Genomic DNA, 25,403 nt, shown 5'->3' on the forward strand with positions numbered 1-25,403 from the left:
GGGGGGGGGGGGGGGGGGGGGGGGGGGGGACATTGCACAAAGTTTCACTAAATAAAACTAGGATAGAGCAGTGAAGCGACCAGAGAGAGAGAGAGAGCTGAGGGATTTCTCAAAAGGGGGACAGTGTGGCTGTTTGCAGGTTGCTGCTTTTACCACCCCAACCCCCGATTAAAACTCTTTTAGACTTGTTCATTAACCATAATTGTTTAATTGTTTTGACCCTTTTCTGCTCCAAATCCCATCTGCAAATTTATACATTTAAAATGGCATGTGTGCACCCATGGGTGTGGATGCAAATATCTGTAATCAGTGATTACGGCATGGCTGTAGACTCACAGTCTTGTTTCTAATTATATTTTATGGTTAAGAGCTTTGTCACATTAGCATTTAAACCAGAAAATTCTGTGGAATTGCCGCCATCAGTGGATTTGTCGAGATTAAATGAATTCTTTGTTTTCAAGTAGTGTTCAACTTCAGGGAACTTTGACATGTGAATTCAAACCACCGACAATCTGCAAAGCGCCTTGACACTTCTGACTTTTGAGGGAACTGAGAGAACTGGGAGCTCAAAATCATATGAGCTGTGTTGCACCACCTAGTTTAATATAACCTAGATTTGCTGGAGTAAAAACTGCTGTGTAAAAAGAGATGCAGCATGGTTTGCAGTTAGTCAAGAGAGCAAGTAGTTTCAGGCACCATCTATTTTGCAAAGACATGTGACCAGCCATGTAGACTGTGATCCTGTTTTCACTGTGCAGGTGTTGTTGCAGTAATTTAGAATTAGAGTTAGCCAGTTTCAGATTGCTGTACCTGTTTTGGGGAATAGTGAGGCTGTTTAATGTGCTCTGAAAAACTGCATCCGTTTTTTTGAGTATGCACTCACCAACTTGTAACATTCTTGTCCTGAGAGTGCTACATGCCGGTGACACAGTACTAGTCCTACTTCCAAATGCAGAACCACTGTAGAGCTGCTCTACAGCTCTGTCCCAAAAAAGTGGTGCTGTTTTTTTTCCAGCTCTCTGAAATTACGTTGATATGTCTGGAAAATATCCTGACTTTTCTTTCACTGTGCAAATCGGATTTGTATGTATATACTATTCAAGAAAGACTGATAGTTCTGATGTATCTGAAAAGAGATGCATGAAGATAGACGTCCGTTTGACTGATCTAATACAGGATACACAATGCATGATGGGAACGCAGCAGCAGCAGCAGTATCAGTGATGCTGACATTCTTCTGCATTACACACGACACCAACGCCTATCTAAGTGATGATAACACAGTGTGGTGCTTCATGTAGGCTTGTAAGATTTCCTCTTAGCAGATACACGACAAAAATCAGAAAAGAGCATTGAGAGGAGGAGGTTAGCTAGTTGTGTTCATTGGGTGCGGACATGGAAACCTCGCTGTACATTGAGTTCTTGAAATGCACATATTTGATTTATACTTTAATCATGAGATTGTGCTCCTATACCAGATCAGAAATTTCTGATATTTCTGACTAAGAATTCTAACTCAGAAGCTGACAACATTTTTTCTGACACAGCTGCTCGCCCCCCCCCAGCATAAACAACATAATGTGAACGCTGCAATAGTCCACTCTATATATCTTTTTGCCAAAATATGGCTAACACAGTACACAATTTCAATCATCACGCACAACCCTGTCAAGCGCATGTATTGTTTTGCAAAATTATTGTGCTTGCCTGACTCATTTTAGCATTGAGGGAAAATTTAGCAGTGATGAGCTCATTTGGATTTAAAGTATGAACATCTGGTTATGGGATAGTCTCTGACCACCTGGCCTCTTCGGTGCCCTTCACCCAACTGCTTGTGTGCTGCCAAATTACAATTAACCAGCCATTTGTGCTACTATCACATTAGCTGCTTCTTGTTTTGTGCCACATGACAACACACTGCTCCATTTCCCTGTCTCAAAAAAATCTAAGACAGGACGGAGGCTTTTTTCAGTAGCAAAACCAAGCAGTTTTGTCTCTCTGTCACAACTACACATCAAACTAACTTATGTGTTGTGTGTACACATGTGAGTGCCTGCAGATAGGAAAAGTAATTGCTTACTCTAAATTAGTTGCAAGTAGGGTGAAAATCTCATTCCACATTTATTACAATTATCTTTAATAGGTCTCTCCATTGTCGAATGTGTTCTGAAATTGTGCGGAAATGAATTGGGCTGTCCTGGTTCAAAGATTAAAATGAAATACATCTCACAATGAAGTCGTTTAATGAAGTCTCTCCTCTTGCGGTGGAGCTTGTCTTTTTTTGTCAGAGTTTTTGTCCTAAAATGCAAGAAGAGTTGATTTTACGCTTTATCTACATTGTAGTGATTTTATTCAATTTCAATTTTCTTTTTATTACCAAAGTGTATAGCCAAATCAATAAACTAATATATACAGATCTATAGAGCTAGATCTTTTAGTGCGGACCCAACAGGCGTGGGCCGAGGGGTCCAAATGATAAGGGATGGCCTGAACTACTTGATTCCACTATTCACTGGGCTCTGCTACTGAAACACTTCAGGTGGGATGCAGGGAGGATGGAACAAAACGGCACGGTAGACGCAACATCAAAGAGACGTGCGAGGTGGAATCAAAACGTAAGCCAGAACCTATTTGACGGGACAGGTATTGGAAAGTTGCTCATCCAGTTGGGATGTCATGATTTAGTTTAGTTAAAACATGGCAGATAGTGAAATAGTTCTTCTTTAATCTTCATCATCAGGTGTCGTGCTGTACGACACACAGGATGCTAGAACTATATAGAACATACGTCACACACCACTTTCTATTTCTACCTTTAAAGCAGTCAGAAATGTAATAAATCAATGAAAACTTAATTGGGTTGGGAATTAAAGGTATACAATTATGTAACCTGCTTCATGGAGAGAACTTGGTCTGTCTTTATCTCCAGTTTGAACAAAACAATGACAAAGATGTGGTTGGTCAACAAGTCGTACAAACTAGTTCTGTACCCAGTTAAGAATACAGTAATAAGTTGAAGTCCTGGATGTCCATGTTCAGTACAGATGGGGAACCTACACAATACAAGGTTAAAAAAGGAAATGTTTGCAAATGCATAAAAGGAGTAAAAAACAGAGCATCACTCACGGGAAAACTCTCGCCTGGATGAATTAACATTAATAGATCATGAAAAGAAAGGAACACACATTTTCTGTGCATCGCACTTGTAATCAACTGAACCGAGCTGATAGCCATCTTTGCTGTGCAACACGTCTCCTTCGAGGTCTCTTATATTCATCCACCTTTGCAGCATAGGGATTACTTTAATGGCATTTTAGCACACAGATAGACTGAGCCATAATTAGCATAAAGAATAAAGACGCTATGCCAAGTATTTGCATAGCACACAGAGCTGGTTCAGTGGAGGGCGTTTGTACTTTACATTACATATACTCCCCCCACACACAGACATACACACACACATACACACTTTCTGCAGTGGGTTACAATGTTAATACTTCATAAAAAGGATGTCTGATGTGTTTCATCACACTACATTAACTTATCCTTAACAGCCGTAAGGTCAGTCGACAAGCAGGCCTCTGATTGGCTTGTGACAGCAAGGCGGTCACTGGGGTCTCATATTATTGCTATAAATCATCCAAGAAGAGTCACAAGGCCCCCCTATTGCTGTGAGGATAAATGGGTGACGGAGCCATCCTGACCCGAGGTGCAGGTCTCAGAATAATAGTATCTGTTCCATGTTTAAGCAGGATGTATAATTTAACATGGGCAATTTGGAAGAGCGACATCTCATTATGACGACTGCAGAGAGAGGTGGGGAGGAGGGGAGGGGGAGAGGTGTTTCTCAGATGGGGATTTTATACACACAAAGGTTTTGTCTGAGTGGCAAAATATTAAATGTCACTGTAGAAAAACGTGCAATACTTTATTTTAATAGTAGAGATAGGACAGTGACTTTTATAAACACAATCACAAGAGAAGTTGTTGAGTGTAACTCCAGTGTATGAAGTGTACAGCATAAATTAATTATGTCTGCACAGATTTGTCTTGTTCACATCTGTCCTGTAACCCCAAATCAACAATGGAACAACTGCCAATAATTAGACTGGAAATAGTTGTGGATTAAAGACTGTTTAGTGTCTACTCATTCATTAGTGCATAAGTAAGGAAGACAATTTTATTTTCTAATCTAGTTTTTATCTATTCAGACTTGCATTAAAAAGAGATCAGCACCAGAGTTTAACCTTCAAACTTGTAGTCACATGGCTGCTTATTTAGGCATAATTTAGATTAATGCTAGCATATAGTTGTCAAGAGGCTGGATGTATTAGCTTGTAATTACATTTACCGTACTCTTGCAAAGATTACGTTTTGGTGTTGGTGAGAAAGTCTGACATTGATAGCAGAAAACATATTGTTATGACTTTAGAACTGAACCTGAAGGCTACCGACAAAGAAATCTTGACTTTAGAGAAGACTTGTTGTCATTATTGTTTGTTGTCAAATTATGGTATTAATTGAACATTTTTTATGGAATATTGGTAATGAAAATAACTATGTTTTATATTTTCATAATAGCATGAACATATACAGCAAGTTGTTGATTAAGGTTAAATGTGGACAGCTCTGATACATCCAAGGAGCACTGGGGGGACAAAATAATTTTTCCCCACAGTGACACAAGTCACTCGTCACGGGTAGAGTTCTTTTAGAAGGATAAGCCTTGGTTTTAGGTTGAAGTTACAATGAGGTTAAGGGTAGGGTTAAGATTAAGGTTAAGGTTAGACATAGGGCTGAACAATTAATGGCTTTAAAATCAAAATTTCATTTTCAAAGAACTTGATAAGCTAATCTTAAATACTGCGATAAGAAAATGCAGGTTAATTATACATCAGTTACAAATTCATTCCGTTGTCATCCTTGTGTGACAGATTTGCTTGCCAGTCCCAAACGCCATGCGTTTCCTGTTACGGTCCCACCCACCAATCAGAGTGGGCACAGGGCGGGTACATTTTACAACAACAAATGAAACTAGAGGAAAGCGTGTGGGATAGCAGCCCGTTCTCATCTCAGGGCGTCATATACCAACGATTTGAGAAAGAGTGACAAAGCGTAGTTATTTGACGCTAAAGGGTGTGAGACGCACTGGGTGCGTCTCTATGAGACGCTCTGGGGCGTCCTCTACAGACCGGAAGTGCTAGTTAGCTAGCGGTAGCTACATTCGTGATAAAGGTGTTGACAGCCTCCCGAAGCCCCTACCCTTACCACAACCATCAGAAATGTTAGTACCTAAACCTAAGTCACTGACTTTATGCATGTTGACCAGCTAACCCTACAGCACGGGATAATTTTACACAAAATTGAATCATACTTTAAAGATGCACACTATCTGTTATCATTATACAAACTGAAAGTTGCATTTACCGACACGTACGCTCTCTCTCTCTTTCTCTCTCTTTCTCTCTCTCTCTATCTCTCGCTCTCTCTCTCTCTCTTATTCCAAATAGCATACATAGTCCGCTGCTTACAGTGCGCAGTACAAATAGGCTTTGGTTAAAGGCCCATTTATACTCCTGCGTTGGGTCTACGTGTGTACCTACGCTGTAGGCTACGCATGTAGCCATGAATTTATACTTGTGCGTACATGTGTCCGTCATTCTGCAATTACACCCCCAAGTGCTAGTCGGCAGTAGCGCTAGAGCGTCCACTGTGTTGACTTTTGCTGGTCGAGCAGGCTAACTTTCGGTTTAGCGCTCCGCTAACGTAAATTGTAAACGTGCGGCTGGTGTAGCCTTTTCAAATTTTACCGACCGAATGGATCTCATTCTGATAGCGAAAAGAGTCATTTCGCTCAGGTTGCGACGGTCAAATATATTGATTCACTGTGTTACAGCCGCCGTTTTGGCCGCTAGTAAATGTCACTTCAAAGCGCGTGGTACTTTCGGTCGGCTCGGAGGCATTGCGATGCTACCCAGCCGACCAATCACGACGGCGTAGCCTCTGCGTAGCCCCGTAGCCTACGCCATCGATTTGACAAAGAAGTAGAAATTGCACTTAAGAATGAAAGAAGCATTCACAAGCTCAATCAGAAGACGAGTGAAGACATTTGCATAGTAGCAGTGGTGCATGTATCAAATAGGCCTACATACTTCTTAATGCTTGGCCAAATGTTCACAACACAACATCAGTCAAGACTAACAACCAAGTACCAGACCAACCAGAGTAGAAACAATAATTCAGCCAGGTAGCCTAACCTGGCGCAGGGCCCTGTGGCGGGTGCTGTCCGGAGCTCATTATCTATGTGTACACAACCGCAGTAAAAACAGGTTACTTCATTCGCAGCTAATTCCAGGAAAGCAAAGCAAAACAAACAATATAACCACATCAAAAATTGCACACACAGCTGCAGTTCAGTTAAGTTCAGAGAGAGAAGGAGGTGTCATTTCACTCACCCTATTTGAAAAGGAAGGCCATTCTCAAGTCTTTCATGGTGGCGAAGTGGTCAATAACCAAGTTATAGAATTTCACACTGGCTTTTACATCCTCCGCAACAAAAGAGTCAGTCAAAGTTTGGCGCTACTAGCTAGCCACTCTGTACGGATATAGTTTTCCTCATTTAAAGTCCGAAACCCCTTTTTCCTCTCCAGGCCAGCTCCAGTTTTGGCGTTGGTCTTCCGTCAGATTTAATCTTAAATTGCTGCTGTAGTGGTAGTTCAGTAAAACTATTTATTATAACTAAAAACTCCAAATCTCCACCCTCCATAACTGCACCAGCTAAAGTTGCAAGCTCCCGTTATTTCATCTGAAGGACGTTGATCTCATGCTGTGATTTGACAGGCGTGGTCACTGGCGTGAAGCCAGACAGCGGATGGCTTTCCTTGGCATCATCCTGACTAAGGCAGTGGCATGACCTCATCTGATTGGTTAATCATTTAATTTTTTTTCACAAAGGGATGCCAACTCTGCCTGGCCTTCTCGCGTAGTCAGATTGCAGGCCAGTATACGGTGGTGCAATATAGTGTTTCACCACACATCCAACGCATTTAGAGGGGCACTGTTTCACTTATTGTAAAATATTAAGAAATGGGGAAGAGATGACGGCAACAGCTTATAAGATTTATTGAAACTAAAAACATTGTGTTTTTATTAAAATGATAGAGTCTGATAAAAACAGGGGAAGCCTGGCTTCCTTTGGCCTCTGGGAGAAAACGACACTGGTGAGCACGCTGCAACATTGTAGCAGGTATTGTATTGTATGTTTCACAATCACTAAGGCTGTGTCAGCCACTGACAGTTACAAGCTAAAAAGCTTACAAACAACATTAAAATAAAACATACAAACTACATTTACCATTCTGATATATCTGCTATAACTCTTATTTTGGTACACAACAGACTCCTCATCTGTGTCTGCGTCTGACTCAAACTTGTGAACTATGGCTGAATCGCCCCAGTGTTCCCTCTAACACTCGCCATCTTGATACACACAGCTCTTTCACTGGTCAACATAGTGCAAGCAGCGGTAGTGGGCAAGGAATACATAGATCCAGAATTTCTCGTATTCAACTCTCAATATCTCTGTTTTCACTCCTTCAAACCCAAAGAGTGACTTTTTCAAAAACACCCAGAATGGATGAATTTGAAAATACTGGTCTCATATTGTGGTATAAACGGATTAATTGCAACTTTTGAAAAATGTTGATGTATGAGTGTCAACACTCACACACATTGTTTAGTATTTCCATTAGTATCAGTGCTAGAGGGGACTTCTGGGTCTATAAAGTGAGGCCAACTTTATGCTGATGACACTTTCATATACACATCTAAACCTGATCTTCCACCAATTCAAGCTTGTCTTCAGTATGATTTTCATATCAATATCTCAATGTATGGCTTGATTCTGCTTCTGCTTCATTCATATCACACATGGATCATGTTTTACGCAAACTCAACTTTGGAATAATGTTCTTTAGAATAATCAATCTCGTAAATGCTTTACACATGTGCGTCAGAAACTTGCCTCTCAACTTATACTGCTGATTCTCCTGATCAAAACTCTGTAATATCAGACCATGTCCATCTTAACACAGTATATACCAGATTCTGCAGATTTGTCCTTGGATGTCTTCACTGCACAACGTATGAGGCTCTCAAATGGCCATCACTAAACGCAAGAAGAAACACTCACTGGCTTCAACTTAAATTCAAGAATATTCATTTCAAATATTCTTCTTATTTACAGTATCTTGTTCCCGTAACTCGAAATTATCAAATGAGTCTCTGTCCCTCGATAATTGATAATTGTATTTCTTTATTTTGTCTCTGCTCTTTTGTTATGATTGTGATGTATGTTAGGACCCTCAAAAACTAGAAAAACCTTTAGAACAATGCAAAAGTACTTCAACCTCATTCTTTCTAAAGGCAAGCAGGGGACAACACCACTGGCTGCAAAAAGAAATCTGATTGTATAGATGTCTATGACGAAATGATTTGACTTCTCACTTGACTGATTACGTCAGTAAACACTTTCCTAATGAGTTTATGGTCTCAATCACTAGTTTCAAGTCTTCTTCACTACATGAAGATGATCTTGCATGATGTTGATTTTGTGAATTATGGTCCCATTTACAGAAAAATAGACAATAAAGCAGGTTATGCTTTAGGGTGTGGCTACATTGTGATTGACAAGTTGTTACCACAGCCAGTTAGGCGTAGCAATGTGTATTGTGTATCCCTCCCCTGCTCCACCCTCCACCCACTTCTGGTTCCAAAAAAAACAAGATGGTGACAGCCAAAACGCCAAACTCAAGGCTTCAAAACGGTCATGTCATGTTGTCTATGTTCACTTCTTTTATACAGTGTATGTATCAGTGTATTGTCAGTGTCTTTGATCACTGTAGTTTATTAAAAAAATACAGGAGTCATTCCATATAAAATATAATGATATATAATGATGACAATGCAAAACAAAAAGATGATAGAAGAGATTTAACTGTATTTCTATAGGCATTTCAGTGTGGACAGCAAACTTGTGTGAAATCTGAATCATAGTACAGAGACAGTTTGTTAGTTGTGACTGATTAAAATGTTAAGATGATCAAGAGTAAAACTCAAACCTCACAAAACTGGCCTCATATTCACAAATTCAGAACACTGAAATGAGCAGCAGATTCACTCATCTGATGACAGGAGAGAGTAATAAGACTATTTGTTCTTAGGTAAACATATGACATATCAGAGCAGTATAGGTGTACAGTGCTTGTATAACTAGAGATGTAAGTAAAATGCTCATGACTGAGGCTTTTTGAGACACATTTTATATCCATTTGATTTGTTTTGTTTTCTGGCTGTTAAAGTAAATATAATCAGTGAATCTCAGATGATGACATAATGCTCTGTTCAGGCTGCACAGGTTTCATCCCTGTTGAGACAATAAAGTGTGTTTTTGATTTGAATTGCAGAAAGAATAAAGGAAGAGACAGAGGAGTAGAGGAGAGCTGAGCTGCCAGCTGGTCCTCGGGGTACACACATATGTATGCATGTGAGAGACCGATAGAGGAGAAAGAGAGAGACAGAGAGGGTTATGTGAGAGCAAAATAGGAGAGAATGAAGGGAAAATGCAATTCCAGATTACATGTGCTTGTGCTGCAGCGTGGGTGGGCATGTGTTGGAGGGAGTGAGGGAGAGTGTAAATGCGAGAGAGACAGGGAAGAGAGTGGAGATGATATAAATTCTGCCCAGCAGTGAGTGTGTGAATTGATGCGTTTGACATAATGTGGGATCTTCATGTGGAGTCGCCAGTAAATTAAAACTGAAAACCAAACAGTGATACAAAAAGGTATTATTATTATTAAAGCTGAAAGAGTGATGGTACAACAGTGTTTTTACTGTATCTTCTACTTTGCACATCTCCTAGCAACCACAACAGACACCATTTTGAATGTTTTATAATACTGTAGCTACATGGCAGTTAGATGGTTGAGAAAATAACAGAAATCTTGTGAATAGATGCATACAGGAATGTTTAAGATTAAAATTCTGCACAGGTAAATTGATTCCAAACTGGATGTTAGTATGTTGTCTAGTGGTCTTGTTTCTACTCCAAACCATTCCTGTTAAGCAGTTACCATTTAACCTGCTTCACCTGAAGACTGAGGAAACCCTACAGAGACACATCACACATAATAACAGACTTCCTCCAACACTGAATTATTAGCCTTGACAGCCAGAAACAACTGAGTAAATGCACACTATGATTACCACGTATTTTTACATTGTCATCAATGAATAAATCATTTTCCCTCCTCGCTTATGCTAAAATTGATCAAAAGACAAAAACAACAAAATGGTTAAGGGCGAGAGAAAAGAGCAACAAGTCTTGTAAACTGTGCAGAGAAATTGGAAGTTGGAACCTGGATAAACTGGATTATAAATGCTGCATGTGCTGGATTTGTGTTCGCTAGCTTTTTGGCCAGTATTTCTGTTGTTATTTCTGCTGATCACATTTGTGCTGTCTTTGATCCAGCTTTAGTTGTAAAAATGAATGTAAATGATTAACTAATCTTAGTAGGGATATCAGGCAACAACTTTAATGTAAAAATTTTAATTATGATTTTATTTCCTGACTGTCAGCAGCAAACTGACCCAAAACACACAGTGTCTAATGAGTATGATGTCTAAACCCAAACTATAATCGTCTGAACAATCACTAAGTGTGTCCCCACTTTAACAAAGCCACAAATGTTAATGTTATCTCTGTGTGTTTGTATATTCATCTTTATACATGTCAGAACTATCTGTATCTAACAAAACTCCTTTAAAAGACTACAAAAGCTAGTGAAAGCAGGAAAAGTAAAGCTTCAGTCACAGTTGATGTTGCTCAGCCTATTCTAAGGTGAAGTCTTGAAGTCCCTTCACTAGGAGTTCACTCAGGCACCATCACCAAGTTTGTGACTAAAGGCTCTATTCTCACTGTGCAGTTTTGTCTGAGATGAAAGTTGACAGTTGTGAAAGAAACATGGTAAAATCTTTGTCAATCCAAAACTGAAGGCCAATTCAGAGCTTTGGCAACCAAAGAAAAGCCTGTGGCAAAGCATATTTTACAAAGCATATAGCCTAGGCCTACGTTTCTCAACGCCACCGGCTGAAATAAAAAAAAATAAGTAAATCCCGACTTTTAAACAGAGGTTTACTGCACATGTAGCCTTTTTATAAGAGCCTTATTCAGCAGTTACAAAACGTTACATTACGTAGCACTCTCTCCCGACGAGTCCAAGCATCAGTGACAAGGAGTTTCTTTCTGCAAGTTTCACGTTGCTGTGCTGCTTCAGCGGATGCTTCAATAAATCAGATGTAGAAATGTTCGCGGTTGAAAGCTTTTTGCTGCTCGCTAAGAGTTTACGATAGACGACAATGTTACTTGCCTTTGTAACTAGTAATAATAAGTAATTAGTTACACTACTAGTTACTGGGAAAAGTAATATTATTACAGACTAAAACACTGTCTGTGTCACATTTCACAAGAACCATGATTTTTCTATGCATAGACGTGTCAGCACTGTAGTCGAAGTTTGCTTCTTATTTTTCTACATTTTCAAAGCACAAGAGTGGTGCAGATGGATGACGCATCTCTATTTACATATTTTGTTTTCTATTTACCTCATAGCACTGAGGCACCATCCACACTAATGCGTTTTCGTATCGAGACCTTTTGCTACGTTTGCACCTCCCGTCCAGACTAAAACGACAAAAACGAAGACCTAAAACTGAGAAGTTGGAAAACGCTGCCGACCCCGTTGTACATTTAAAATCTCCGGGTGGCGTTTTACCGAGGACGGGCACAGGCGCTCACGTTTGGCTCTCTGATTGGGTCATGTACTTTTCACCGCCTCGACATTCTGTTTGTGGCTTGTCAATAACTCTCTGACATGACATTAACTGTATCAAGTGTTAACGGTCATGTCATGCATGCAGCTCACCGTAACAACTGGTAATATCCTGTTATTTATAGATGCCATTATCTCAAAACAAAGCTAATAAGATATATCAGTAACAAATCTTGAACTGAACAAGTAATGATATAATGTTTTTTGATACTTATGATTCAGCATGGACGTATTTTAAGGTGGCTGAAGCCACCCTAACATGGTCCTAAGCCCCCCAAAGAATAATAAGAAAAATAATTACATTTACAACATTTAAAAATAAATTTTGATACAGTGCAGACACGTACTCGAATATTTATAAATACTATTGAAATATACAAATAGAATTTTAAATTATTGGCTTAAAATAATCCTGATTGTTTCCTTTGCTTCATAATTGAAATCCCTGCTGTGGTCAGGCACTAGGACCCTGAGGGTCATCGCTGCTCTGCTGAGCTGCAGCGCCACTTACTACACAGAGAGAGACACACATACACACACACACACAGACATGGTAAAAGGAAGATTGATTCAGTGTAGTGAGTGATTCAGAGTGAAACTGTAAAATGCTGTTAGTGACTGTTACTTGCTGAACTTCAGAAACGTTTACTTGAGGTAAAGGAAAGGAGATATTTTAGTTGGCTATAGAAAACACTAGTGTTGATAATGTGAACGTCATTCATTTTACCTATCTCTAGTAGCCTATTTCAAAACAATATCAGTCCCCATAGAATGTTGTTGTCAGTGAAAACTAAATGTCATAGTGTCCCTGTTAATGCTGTTGTATATCCTTCCATTCATTGACCAGATGGATATTGAAGATATTTTAGGGGAGAGAGAGAGAAGCAGGAGGATGGCAAGGCAGCTGATTCTGAGGTCAGTAGTGGTCTGCAGGTCAGTAGTATTCTACAGTCAGTCTGTGGTCTACAGGTCTAAGGAAATGTGGGCTGTTTTGTTTTCTTCTAACATTATGCATTTGTTGGCAGATGTTGCCTTAATGTAGGCTTGGATATACATGAGCATATACCCACAGATATACACACAGGAAAATATAATAAAATAAAGGCATACATACATGTATCCATACATATAGTAATCATTACTCCAAATCTTTTAATGCTCCCACCATCAGGTTATTAATTTAGCCACTTTAAATAGGATCCTTATCAACAGCTTACGTATAAATGTTTGTATGAAAACCAAACTACAGAGCAAAAATCACACTCTGATTGAACCAATCCACAGTGCAGTAAGAGTAATTACTGCAATTAAATAGCATTCTTTGGACCTACAACTTATCTAATAGAGAGAGAAATTAGACATGGTATTACTTCATCCCACATTTACATGAGCAGCCTATAGAAGAACTCAGTCTGGCCTAAGTGAATTCCCCACATGCAGCGTTGATGTGTCTAAAAGCTAACATTTAATGGGCGTCGGAACCATTGTATGTGGGTGGACCAATGATATTGGACCCACTCACTTTTACTGTCTGTAATTCAGCGTATCTGTTTGTTCACCTTTCAGAGCGTCGTCAATCAAATCCATTCCACTTCAGGAATGCACTAATAAATTTAACTCCATTCTACAGCCGTCACTTTCACACTGCTGCTCCTTCCAATCCATTCCACACAGCTCGTTTAGAGTCCATATAAGTTAAATCCTATTCCTTGTTTTCACTGCTCGCGCCTGCTGCGCTGCTGTAATACTGCAAGGTAAACAAAGCATTTTAGCATACCTGCTGCTCAGGTGTGTTTTTGTGCTCACATTCTAAAGCCGCTTTTTAAGTGAATGCGTCTTTTAAATGCGTCTTTGTTGCAGCATTGAATTACACTTACACTATGTTGTTATAATACTTATAACAGAGTTCTCTGACATTTTTGCTAGGCTAGCTAGCTACAGTTAAGTTAACATTAATCAACCAGTGTTAGCAGCTCTTTGAATCCTGGTCAATGAGAGAAGCTAGCTGTGGTACCAGTGCCAAATCTGGTTCAAAAATGGACTGGACAAAATTATTTTATTATATCAACATTTGACTCTATTGTCATTGTATACAAAATAGAATGAAATGCGGTTTAGAGTAAAACATTGAACTTAGCAGGTTTAAAATAGCATATAAGCATTTCTATAAAACATCACATCTTGTTCCCTTGATATATATATATACATATATAGGCTATATATAGAGGAGGACGCACCCACTTTTTTTTTTTGCTTCCGACACTCATGTAACATTACAGTAACTTTTGTTCAACAGAGGAGAAATGGAGAACAGAGTATGTCTTAACATATTGGCTTCTTCACTACTTTTGACATACCGGTAAGTGTTGTTCTAATACAGTAACAAGAGATGCGAGTGCAAAGATTTTGCTAAGCCTCCTGTCTTTCAATCCTAGTGATGTCCATGTGACTCAGTCTTTTAGAAAAGCTCACACCTCCTTCATGTCACTGGAGGTCAAACTACATAACATAAGAGACATTTACACATCTACACCTTATTTCTATGCTTGACTAAAAGCCTCTTGCATACACACAGCATACTTCAAGACTGTTCAACTTTGTAGTATCCCTCACATTTGCACAACAAATAGCTACAGTAAGTAACTGAGACAAGAGGCAATGTGAATGTGAGGCTATTTTCACCTGAAACACGCAGTGCTTTTGCACATCATTGTCCTCTCAGGAACGGAACAGAATTTCTACACACAGCTCTACACAGTTCACACTGAAATTATAAAATGATGAAAGCCTTTTTGCAGCACGCTGAAAGGTTTTCGAGCCGCTTCCTGGCGAAATATCTCTAATGTTTCTATCAAAGCCTACCTGATGAAAAACACTTTGTTCGCCTGCATGTTTGCTGAAGTGTATAAAAGACATGTAAATATGAAACAGGCTTGTGGTAAAGTTCTGTCATCATTTTTATTCACTTTTATGTGTTGAGCTTTGGTAAAAAAAAAAAAAAAAAAAGCTTTTTCTCAGTGGTGATGATGATGAAAATGTAAAGTGTCTGTAAACTTAGTCGTAAGTGCTCTCACTGTGATGTGTGAGAAAGACAGCCAGTTCTCTTGATAGTAGGGCTGATGCAAAAGTATATGAGTGTGTATTGGTTTTTGTGTGTATGTGCTTGTAAGTGTGAGGCATATTGTGCGAGTATGTGTGTGTGCGCGTGTGTGTGTAACCGATGCTAGTCTTTCGTCCTTCAATCGGCAATTAACAAGGGCCCATTTAATTGCAGTGGTTTGGGAGGGCATACAATTACCACTGGAGCTGAACCAAGCTAAACACACACACACACACACACACACACACACACACACACACAATTCTTCTTAATGAGCGGCACTATCAGCTCTCCTTTCTTCCTCTCTTTCATTTGCATTTTGCTCACTCTCTCCTCCTGCCTCCTCCTCACCCTCCTGTCTGCTCTGATGAGGCGTTTAAATTAAATACTCCTCCTGCCTTCTTCTTCCTCTTCTGTCTGTCACTTTCTGTCCTGTGATGCATTTCTTCAAAGCTGATGACAAATCTTTCTTCCTCTCTTTATTTCCTTTGTCTCAAATGTTGCATCTAACCTACTTCTTTTTTTCTTCTTTTCTTTTCGCCATCACTTTCTTACCTTTTTACTCTTTCTTGAGTTCCACTCCCCTTTCTTAACCTGACCTTTTTCTGACTGCTGACTTTCTGATTACCTTCCTCATGTCTTCACTGTCATTATCTTAATTTTTACTGCAATTACAGTGATGATTTAGCTGGGCAAAGGATTGTGATAAGCACACACCAAACATACATTTACATATACAGTACATCCTTTAAACTGTTATTTCTTCTGTCTAATCATTTCATTTAAATGCTTTGACTTGTGACTTTATTCATAACTTTGCCTCCTCTCTTTCTTTTTTTCTTTCTTTCTCTTGATCTCACACAGGATCTTTTAAAGGCATGTGTAAGCAGATAGATCACTTCCCAGAGGATGCTGACTATGAGGCGGATGCTTCCGAGTACTTCCTACGTGAGTTCTTCCTTCCCTCCATCCATATTTTTTAGAATTTACTATATGTTTTCATCCATACATCTTTAGTATTTCTTGTCATAATCATCAGTCATTTGATCTTGAAATTCAAGAACCTAAATAGCACTGCCATATCGTCATACTCATTCTATAATTAAAAGATTTAATATGAAATAGTTTATACTGAATCTGAAAATATACTGAATCTGTGTGATCACTGGAGTTAAACTTATTATTTCAAGCATTTCATAAAGTATCACTGAGATACAAGAAAATGTCAGTATATTAACTCTGCCACCAGAAAACTTGTTTAAACTTGATGTGAGAAGCAAAGAGAGGGTAGAAGATGGGGCATGGGTGACGCAGCCATAGTGAAGAGAGGAAGATGGAGGAAAGAAGATAGGAGGGCTGGGATGAGAAGTTTCAGGTGGAAGAGAGAGGGCAAAGACAACGAGTAGCATAAAAATTGAAGATGAGAAACTAGAGAGAGCTGTGTAAAGACGGAGAGACTCAAAAGAGGTGGAGGGGTAAGAGGTGGAAGTCAAAAGATGAGGAGTAGGTCACTGACGTGGAAGGCAGCAGAAAGAGCGATGAAGTCTTAGAGAAGACAAATTCTGGTAGGTGAAAGAGGTCAAGAGGACGAGGTGGTAGGAAAACGTAGAAGACAAGGAGAAGGGAAGGTTGAGGAGGTGAAGGACAAGGAGTAGGGTACCAATGCAGTGCTGTTGCTCTCCCAGCGGCTTGCCAATTAGGACACTTTCTTCTATAAATACTCTAGGCTCTGCTATATGGGTCACACCTCTCCCTCTCCTCCTTCCTTCCATCCATCCCTTGCCTCCTCCCTCTTGCTTTCCATCCATCTGTCTGTCCATCTCCACCGAGGCCTGCATGCCTGTCTGACAGCTGGTGGATGGAGGCCATGGGGTGGAGCGAGGGGATGATGGGGAACAGGACAGAGAGGGAACCGAAGTCGGTGTTAGTATCCACTTGAAATGTTTTTTAGAAAGTTTTAAGCGTGTTTGGTTTAAAAAACAATTACAATTATTAGTGTAACAGTCTCTTTTCAGCATTTTAAAATAAACAATGACCTGCAGTAGTCTGTTGGTTTTAGGTTTTATTTTAGGTTTCTAGATGAGGTGTGTGGATTCTAGTGGACTCTGAGTGGTTGAAGGTGGAAGCAGCACTCTTGCCAAATATGTCCACCCCTGGTCCTGCATTCCTTCCCTGCGTCACCATGGCAATCATTTAAAATATCTGTGGACCAGAGATGCTCACAAGTCCAAGTCAAGTCTCAAGTCTCTCGTGGTTATTACAAATGTTGTATCACCTGCTGCATTCAATCCAGGTTGCTTATAAAACTGCATAGCTATAAGGAATTCTGTAACTGTAACCTGTTTTTCACTTACAGAGCACAACCATGTAATGTGCAATTCAATTATTGACGACTTATTAAATACTTTAAGTCAACACACTCCCCAGACTCACTCACCAGTGTAACATTAACTAAATAAAACTGTTGCACAACCATGTAGTCTTTTGTACAATGCGTCTACACTTAATGACCTATTATAAGCTTATAAACTACTGTATGTCAACAAACCCTGTTGACTCTCAAACCCAGTGTAAAGTTAACTAAATGAAACTGTAAAGTTACATGGTCAACAATAAACCTGTAACCTGTTTTTAACTTATAGAGCACAACCATGTAATGTGCAATGCAGTTAATGACAGATTATAAACTACTGTAAGTCAACACATCCCCCAGACTCTCAAACCCAGTATAACATTATAACTAAATAAAACTGTAAGGTTACATGATCAACAATAAACCTGAAACCTCTTTCTAGCCAACGGTACTAATTAACGTGATGGCAGCCAGCGGGACGTAAATGATTACATTAATTGACCACCACAAGTTTGGCAAGTAAACAAACGCTCATTCATCATTTCTTAATGAACGACAGTCGGAGTAAACCTCTCGTAGGTCGTAGCTGAAGCAAGAAGCAAGCTAAAGTTAGATGGCCAATGCTGAGCTAAACATGTTTACTCACCACAGGTTACTAACCTATTTGCGTTAAGTGCTTCTTTTTTTTGGGCCTTGTTGTATTAAGTTTTAAAGCCAAAGTTTATAATGAATGACGCGGCAGATGCCGGTGCTTGTTGTCCTCTCTCACATGTAGCCGCGCGCAGCTGATGCTACATGTTACGTAGGCAGGTTATAGGTAACGCAGGGAGGGGAATAACAGCAAGGTCATCAGACGTTTCCTAAAAAATAAACATTGTTCACGAGTCCCGCACCTCGAGTCCGAGTCGAGTCTGAAGTCTTTTGAGAACGAGTCTAAAGTCGAGTCTCAAGTCACTGTGTGTGCGACTTAAGTCGCACTCGAGTCCGAGTCTCTAACTCGAGTCCGAGTCTCTAACTCGAGTCCCCATCTCTGCTGTGGACTTGTGTGTTTGTACATGTAATGTGAGGTACACTTGAGCTTCGGACAAACATGTGACACATGTGACGTTGTTGGTAAATGTTTATGAGAATGACTGGCTGTGACTACATCTAAAAGACTAAAGATTAGGATTAATACAATTCAATTGGCTTGTATTTATAAATTTTTTTAGTCTTTACATATCACACACTGTCCTGCACACACTACGACTGTCCTACTGGATCCATTCAGCCCAAATCATATTCGTAATCAGCTCAACAGTAGTAGTATGTGTACAACAGAAAAATAAAGAAATACAAACAACTTCAATTTGATTTACCAGAGTTTGGCAAGTGCTACATTGTAATTACACAGAAAGTATTTCAATTCATTGTTGGTTTATGCTTTTTTCATGGGGTTCATTGACAGTAGGGAAAATATATAGAATTGGTAGCCTTACCCTTTAAATGCCCTAAATGCATGTCAAAACCAGTTGCTCCTGTTCTGTAAGTACACAAATTTAAGATGTTTGATCAGCTTCCTAATTAGCTATTTAACCAGTAAAGAGGGAGATTTCTAGTGAGATTGGTGGATATCTATGTGCAGTGTGTATTTGACATTTAATTCAACATTGTTGCAGGTCTGTAATTGTATGTGACCATTTGCACAAATTGTTCTTCTGTTCTTTGTCTGTTTGTCTTCGGAGCACCGCTTTTATAGATTACAGGATTACATCATAATTGTAAACGCACTAACATACTTACTTTAGCACTCTTTGCTTTTGGTTTCCTGTAATCTTCTGTGATTTGGTATCAGATCTAGTCATTCATGAAATATGGTATCAAAGCTCATTCTACTGTTGCACTCATTGTAAGTCACTCTGTATAACAGTGGCTGCTAGATAATTAAAATGACAATGTAAAGTGTGGATGATGATACATTCTGACAGATGGAAATGATGCAACATTTGTGTATCACTCATACACATTCCCACCTGGAAGAGAGAGAGGGGAGACCACCGATCTTCCCTGACCCGCCTTGAATTTCAATCGTATTGTTTTGACTGTCAGAAGCCTGGGATAATGAGATGAAAAAAATTGAAAGAAGCTCAATGAAACAGTACCACTCAGTATTTGTTGACTAGTAGGCTCCTGATATCCTTAAACAGCAGTTATTACACACTAAAAACTATGTAATAAACTTACATAGTAATAACAATGAATCATACAGGAGAGAGCCAAAAGGCCAATTTATACTTCTGCATTGAATCTACGCCGTAGTCTGTCACACATCTCCCCAAAAATGTAACGAGTTGCTGTGACGCAGACCACAAGAACTGTGATTGGTCAGCTTGGTAGGATCGCTTTTCCTCCTGAGCATTTCCGGCTTGCCCTTCTTCTGCCTCAACTGGTTCAAGGGTCGTACATACCATTTCCTCCGACGCCTTCTCTCGATTCTGCGCTTTAGTAATTTCACTAAAAGTAACTGCTCTTCAACATTGATCATTCGAACACTTTCAGTCACCATTGTTTGTAGTAGCCTACACCAACTAAGAAGGAGAAACTCAACACAGTGCAATGTAGAAATCCCACCTCCAACAAGCATTTTGGCAGTGAAATTGCAGAGCCAGAGCATTGACTCATACATGCATTTTGTGATCTGCCGGATAAATTCTGGTTAAATTCAGGCAGCTTGAACTACTTGGTTAGAGAAGTAATGTTGACATGGTTTAAATAATCTACATCAACTGTAGGGTGTAAAGGCAGGGAAGAAGAAGAGTGTTAGCTAGTAAACATCAATGGAAACAATGCTGTATTTAAAAGGCAAAATGCGCTCTGCACATGTTTTAAGAGGACGGAAATGCATTTGTTGGATCTCAAGGATTCACAAAATGAGATTTGTTGAGTAACACAATGTAAATATACATTTATTGTTTACAAGAAAAATTAGTGTAGATTTACACTTTTAACTGCTTCAAAGTCAAACTGATCTGAGTGTAAATGAGTGCAGCAGCTTTTCAATTTTAGTAGAAAAATCACCTTCCTCAAATGACTCAAACACATTTCTGGAAGAGATTCATGAACAGTCTGCCACCATTAGGACCACTTGTACAGACTAAAATTGAGTAGTAATAAAGTGTAGACCAAGTTTATACAAGGATAAAAGTTGTCATTCATTTTGGATTCTTTACACTTTCTCTTCCATTCTCTCTCTCTCTCTCTCTCTCTCTCTGCAAGAGTCTTTTCGATCTCTCTCCATCAGTCTCTGAGCCGTATCACCCTCCACCCCCACCCTCCTCTCTCTGGGTGAATTTGTACATGTGGTTATGTAACGTCAAGCAGTCAGCCTTCCTCCTGCAGCAGTACTATCAGCCGCAGCCACAGAGAGAGAGGACAGAGCCACCACCCCAATCTTTCACTACAGCATAATATAGAGTACAAGGCTTACAGTTTACTGTGCCCATGTACCCATCTGAATCAGAGAGCAGAATCATCTGAAATCTGCATGATTAATGTAAAATTAATGACCTTTCCATATGTGTCAACACATCTAATATCTGAGGGAATCCGAATAGATCAGAGCGTCTCTTCTGATCACTTGCTATGTCATATCACTTTGGGATAAAACATTTTATGAAAATCAGTAGCCCATGTAAATAATGTATGCTATTTAATTACCTTTTGGGGGGGTTGATTTACTGATATTACATTGATTAAAAAAATATATAATCGCCCAATTGGCTATAGAGTGTTTTATTATCAATGCAGTGGGTGAAAATAGGACTTTTAATTATTTCAATAAATTAGTCTTTGAAGCATATAAACATATAATTTTTGGATATAATTTGTTATTAATTTACCTTCATTCTTTGGACATTATTATCAGAATTGCTACTGTTTATGTATGGCTGCTTGTTAATTAATCTGATTGGTGTTCTATAAGGCTCTTTTTGAGTCACACCACATGTTGGATCTGGTCTTATTTTCCTCTGGTCCCCTTTGGATCGGGTGTCTCTTTTTTGAAAATTAATTATGCATGTGGGGATCAGGTAGGGTTTTTGCCGGTCGATTTTGGATAGGTTCCAAAGACAGCTATACAAAACAATATTTCGGAAATATCCAGTAAAACCACTGTCTTTTAATGCTGGCCAGGTAAGCAGTTGGGAATAAGAAGTTGAATTTTACAAGACTTGTACAAAAATGTGCATGAGACAAGATCACAAAGTGGGGCTGCATGAGCATTCCATGCAGTCCAATAGTAGTAGTAGGTAGTCTGTCCAATGAAAACTGGATTCAGTAGCAGTAAATCTATTGCATCTCCTGTGTATTAATATCCTTTCTTATCAGGATCATAGCCTGACCAGGGAAGCGGAGAATGTTGAATTTGGACAATTAATTTTTCGTGAGGCACTAAGGGAAAGAGCAGCCTCTTGGTGAAATATTTTAGAAAGCCTACAATGTCTTTTGGTATGAGATATGCTAGAGCTCTTTCAGAATGACAATGGCACTTCAAACATCAACACAGTTTTCCTCTTTCATTTTTGACCATTAATTTCAAAGAAACTGGGATGGCATGCAACTAAAGTCACAAGCTCTCCAGAAAACAAAGACAACACGAGGACATAGCATTCGCCTCAGCCTGCTGAGACTCTGTGATGTCCTACATAAGCCAGTCTTTGATGTATAGTCTAATGTCCAACATATCTCTTGCACTGTCTGCTATTATTGCACGCTATACTCCTGTTGTCCTTGAAACCTGAGCTGGTATTTGTTTTATCATAGAGTTGTGTGACACACTTGCTGTGTCTCAATTCGCACCCTTCCTTTCTTACACTTGATATTTTGAGTGCAGAAGTGCATATACACTGAGAAGTATGGCAAGGAAAGTTTACTATGTGTACGTAGATGGTGTACTCATAACAGTCAAAAAGTTGAGTGTGGAACACTGGACACTTCCATTTGGATTTGTAGCAGAAGAGGAGGGACCACCAACCTATTTTCAAACGTGAAAATGGCAGCTGAGGAAGCAGCACCGGTTGCGATTGCACACACATGCAAGTCAAAGTAAAAGTATACTATTTTTTTTGATTGTCATTTCTGGTGCACAATGGCTGTTTTTGTACTACTGTCAGCGTACTACATGTTAGTGTACTAATGGAGGTATCCGAAAGAAACTGTATCTGTCTCTGGTGTCCCCAAGATGAATTCACTTCACCTTTGAAACACAAATCTGCAAATATATATAATATATAATATCTGAAATAGTGTGTGTCTGTGGGTTATGAGAATAAGTGTCTATGACATGGTCATCTGTGTGAGACTGTTTGTGGACACACTGAACCCTGACTTGATAAAACAGGAACTATATGAAATTTTATGAAGAAGGCTGCACCCGAAAAGTCAAAAAAATCTCTTTTCCTAACCACCTTTCCTTGACCTTGATGGAAAACGTCATGAGGTAAAGCAAAGATGTGAAGGAGAATCCGTAAGGACTTAGGAAAAGAGGACGGCGGGTCTAAGAGAATCCGACGTAATTATGCGATGGTGGATTTTACTGCCGTGACCTGCTGTAATGAAACTACAGTGTTCTGAAGATGGACTACAAAAAGCGCATCTTTGACACTGCGCCCCATGTTGTTGTAATGCAGGCCATCTAAAGGTGGACAACACGGTGGAATATATTACTTACTAACCAAGATAGCAAAAAGGCAGATAAGGTAGCCTACCAGTCACTAAATAATGGACAGGGTTGTCACATTGAGAATGCTTGCTCACACTCACCCTCCTGCCCACCCATACGCGTATTTATCAACATGAATCCCAATTGTATGTAAATACAGTGTTTCCCACAGAATGACAGAGTAACTGTAGCGAGAGAGAGAGAGAGAGAGAGAGAGAGGGAGCGACGGGGCGAGAGGAGATGCTGAGAGAATATATGCGCTGTGCAGCGCTCTGTCATCAAATACGATTTTAACCATTTTAAATAGTAACAAAATCAATCGAAAATCAGCGTTGATAATGTGGCAAGCCGCCACAAATAAGTCAGTGTGTGGGAAACGCCTTCTGTAGAGGTTATCCAGCTTGTTCTTTGCCTTTATTAAGGCGAGGGTGTCAGCATCTGTGACTGAAGTAAAATTAATGTGCTGAAGGCTGCAGTACATAACCTGAGGCTACACGCTGCAACATTATCCTCACTTTGATCACGTTACAAGACTAGTAACAGCTGGAATGGGACTGTTGACTGTTTAAGATATATGCATATTAGCAAGTTATGACATAAGAGAGAAAAGGCTTAATAGCCAATGGTAACTTACATGGTGATCAACCTCCTTTTTCCATCATGGTTGGTGATTTATTTATTTTTATTGTAGAAAACACTTCATGGCTTATTTCAACAACCAGAAACATAAAACGGTGTTGAAACAGTATTAGATTACAGAAAAAGCCAAAAGAAAACAAACCAAAACAAAGACGGTAATTGTGAGTCTTACTCAGTTATCGTAATGTGCATCTGTATTGCAAGGATTTTGCTAAATGTGGTTGATGGATTTTATCGTTTGAGTTTGAGAACGTGCGCCGCTTTAAATGTTGCCGCCGCAAGGAATTGTGGGACGGCATTCTCTCCTTTCCTTTCGTAAAGGATGGTCAGGGGTACCCTATGCTAAAGGAGATATGAAAGGAAGCATTGAGGCACCTTTCCTTAGCTTTTAGAGAATTCGAACAGCTCTTATCATGGCTGCCACTGAAATACTTCCGGTTCACTTCACTCAGTGAGGAACCTTCCTGAGCAAAAAAGACTTTTCGAACGCAGCCCTAGATTCGGGGACCAAGACCACGCCTTGAACTATTCCAATTTCCGCACACCAAGTACTTAAGCACACCTTTTCCGTTCACCTCCCCTTGACTCAGCTTTCTCATGAGTGTAACAAACAACCAAAATCACTTCCCTTCAACAGTGGATTCAGAAATTCTAAATCCTTCGGACAGCGACATGTTCGACGAACATCTGACGTCGGCGCCCCGGCGCTCTCAACCTGCAATCTCAGACAATTCTGACATCGTCGGGCCTTCGCCTGCCAGCAGCTCCACGGGGAGCACACAACCACGACCAGCCACCGTTTGCCAGCCCGCTCAAGTTCCAGGCGCTCGACCGATATTCGGAGCTATCGCTACCAGCAACCTCCGAGCCAGCACTCCAACCATCACTCCACTCCAAACATTTCCGAGCAGACATACGTCTCTATGTTGACTCGAGACTAGCCAGCCACGCTGGCCTCAAGATCCTCTGTTCGTCACAGAGACAGGAAAAGTACCCACGCGCTTCTGGTTTCACCAACACCTTCGCAAAATTTTATCCAAATCTGGAATATCCCCCGAACTGTACTCCGGGCATTCGTTCCGCATCAGAGCCGCCTTCACTGCCTCCAGGCAGGGAATCCCATATAACATCATCAAAATCCTCGCCCGCTGGTCCTCAACAGCATACCTCACTTACATTCGCAATGATCTAAACGATATCAGAAACGCCCACGCTCACCTTTCCATGTGGAGTTCTTTTGGGGGTTTTCGCTCGTCCACTGACTAAGAGACGTCTCCCCCACCCAGAGTCTCGAGTCCGCCGGTTCCCACACACCTTCATGCCTACATCCATCGGCACATATCAGACTCATCTCCCTCATCCCTCACCCGTCTTCCCCTCAACCCTTAATCCATCACACCTCGAAGCCTACCCCTCATCCCTCGACCCTCTGCCCCATCCCTGCATACCTCAGCCCACCCTCCGGGCACTCGATCCGTTCTCTCCATACAATCCCATCTCAAGCTCCATCATAAGCAATAAACCATTTTAAATCTAGATCTTCGCAGCCGTTGTTGTTCCTTGTTAGTGAAGTGTATTTTGGGGTTTAATTTAAATTAGGTGAAGTGCACAATACTTGGTCATCACTGAGGGCACTTATAAGCCATTGTGTGCATGGTTGCATGGTGTGTGTGTGTGTGTGTGTGTGTAACAGAATAAATTTAGGATAGAAAAGTGGCTGTGTGT

General features: G+C 40.1%; 1 protein-coding gene across 1 annotated transcript in view; it reads left to right on the plus strand.

Moving 5' to 3' along the window:
- Window positions 1–25,403, plus strand: part of LOC123969114 (voltage-dependent calcium channel gamma-2 subunit-like) — a 65,996-nt gene that overhangs the window by 29,661 nt on the left and 10,932 nt on the right. The window contains exon 2 of the mRNA XM_046046214.1: window positions 15,853–15,936. Within this exon, the coding sequence (XP_045902170.1) occupies window positions 15,853–15,936 (84 nt within the window). The remainder of the gene's footprint in view (window positions 1–15,852; window positions 15,937–25,403) is intronic.

This window comes from Micropterus dolomieu, linkage group LG04 (assembly GCF_021292245.1).
Source record: "Micropterus dolomieu isolate WLL.071019.BEF.003 ecotype Adirondacks linkage group LG04, ASM2129224v1, whole genome shotgun sequence".
In the NCBI taxonomy this organism is placed as follows: domain Eukaryota; kingdom Metazoa; phylum Chordata; class Actinopteri; order Centrarchiformes; family Centrarchidae; genus Micropterus; species Micropterus dolomieu.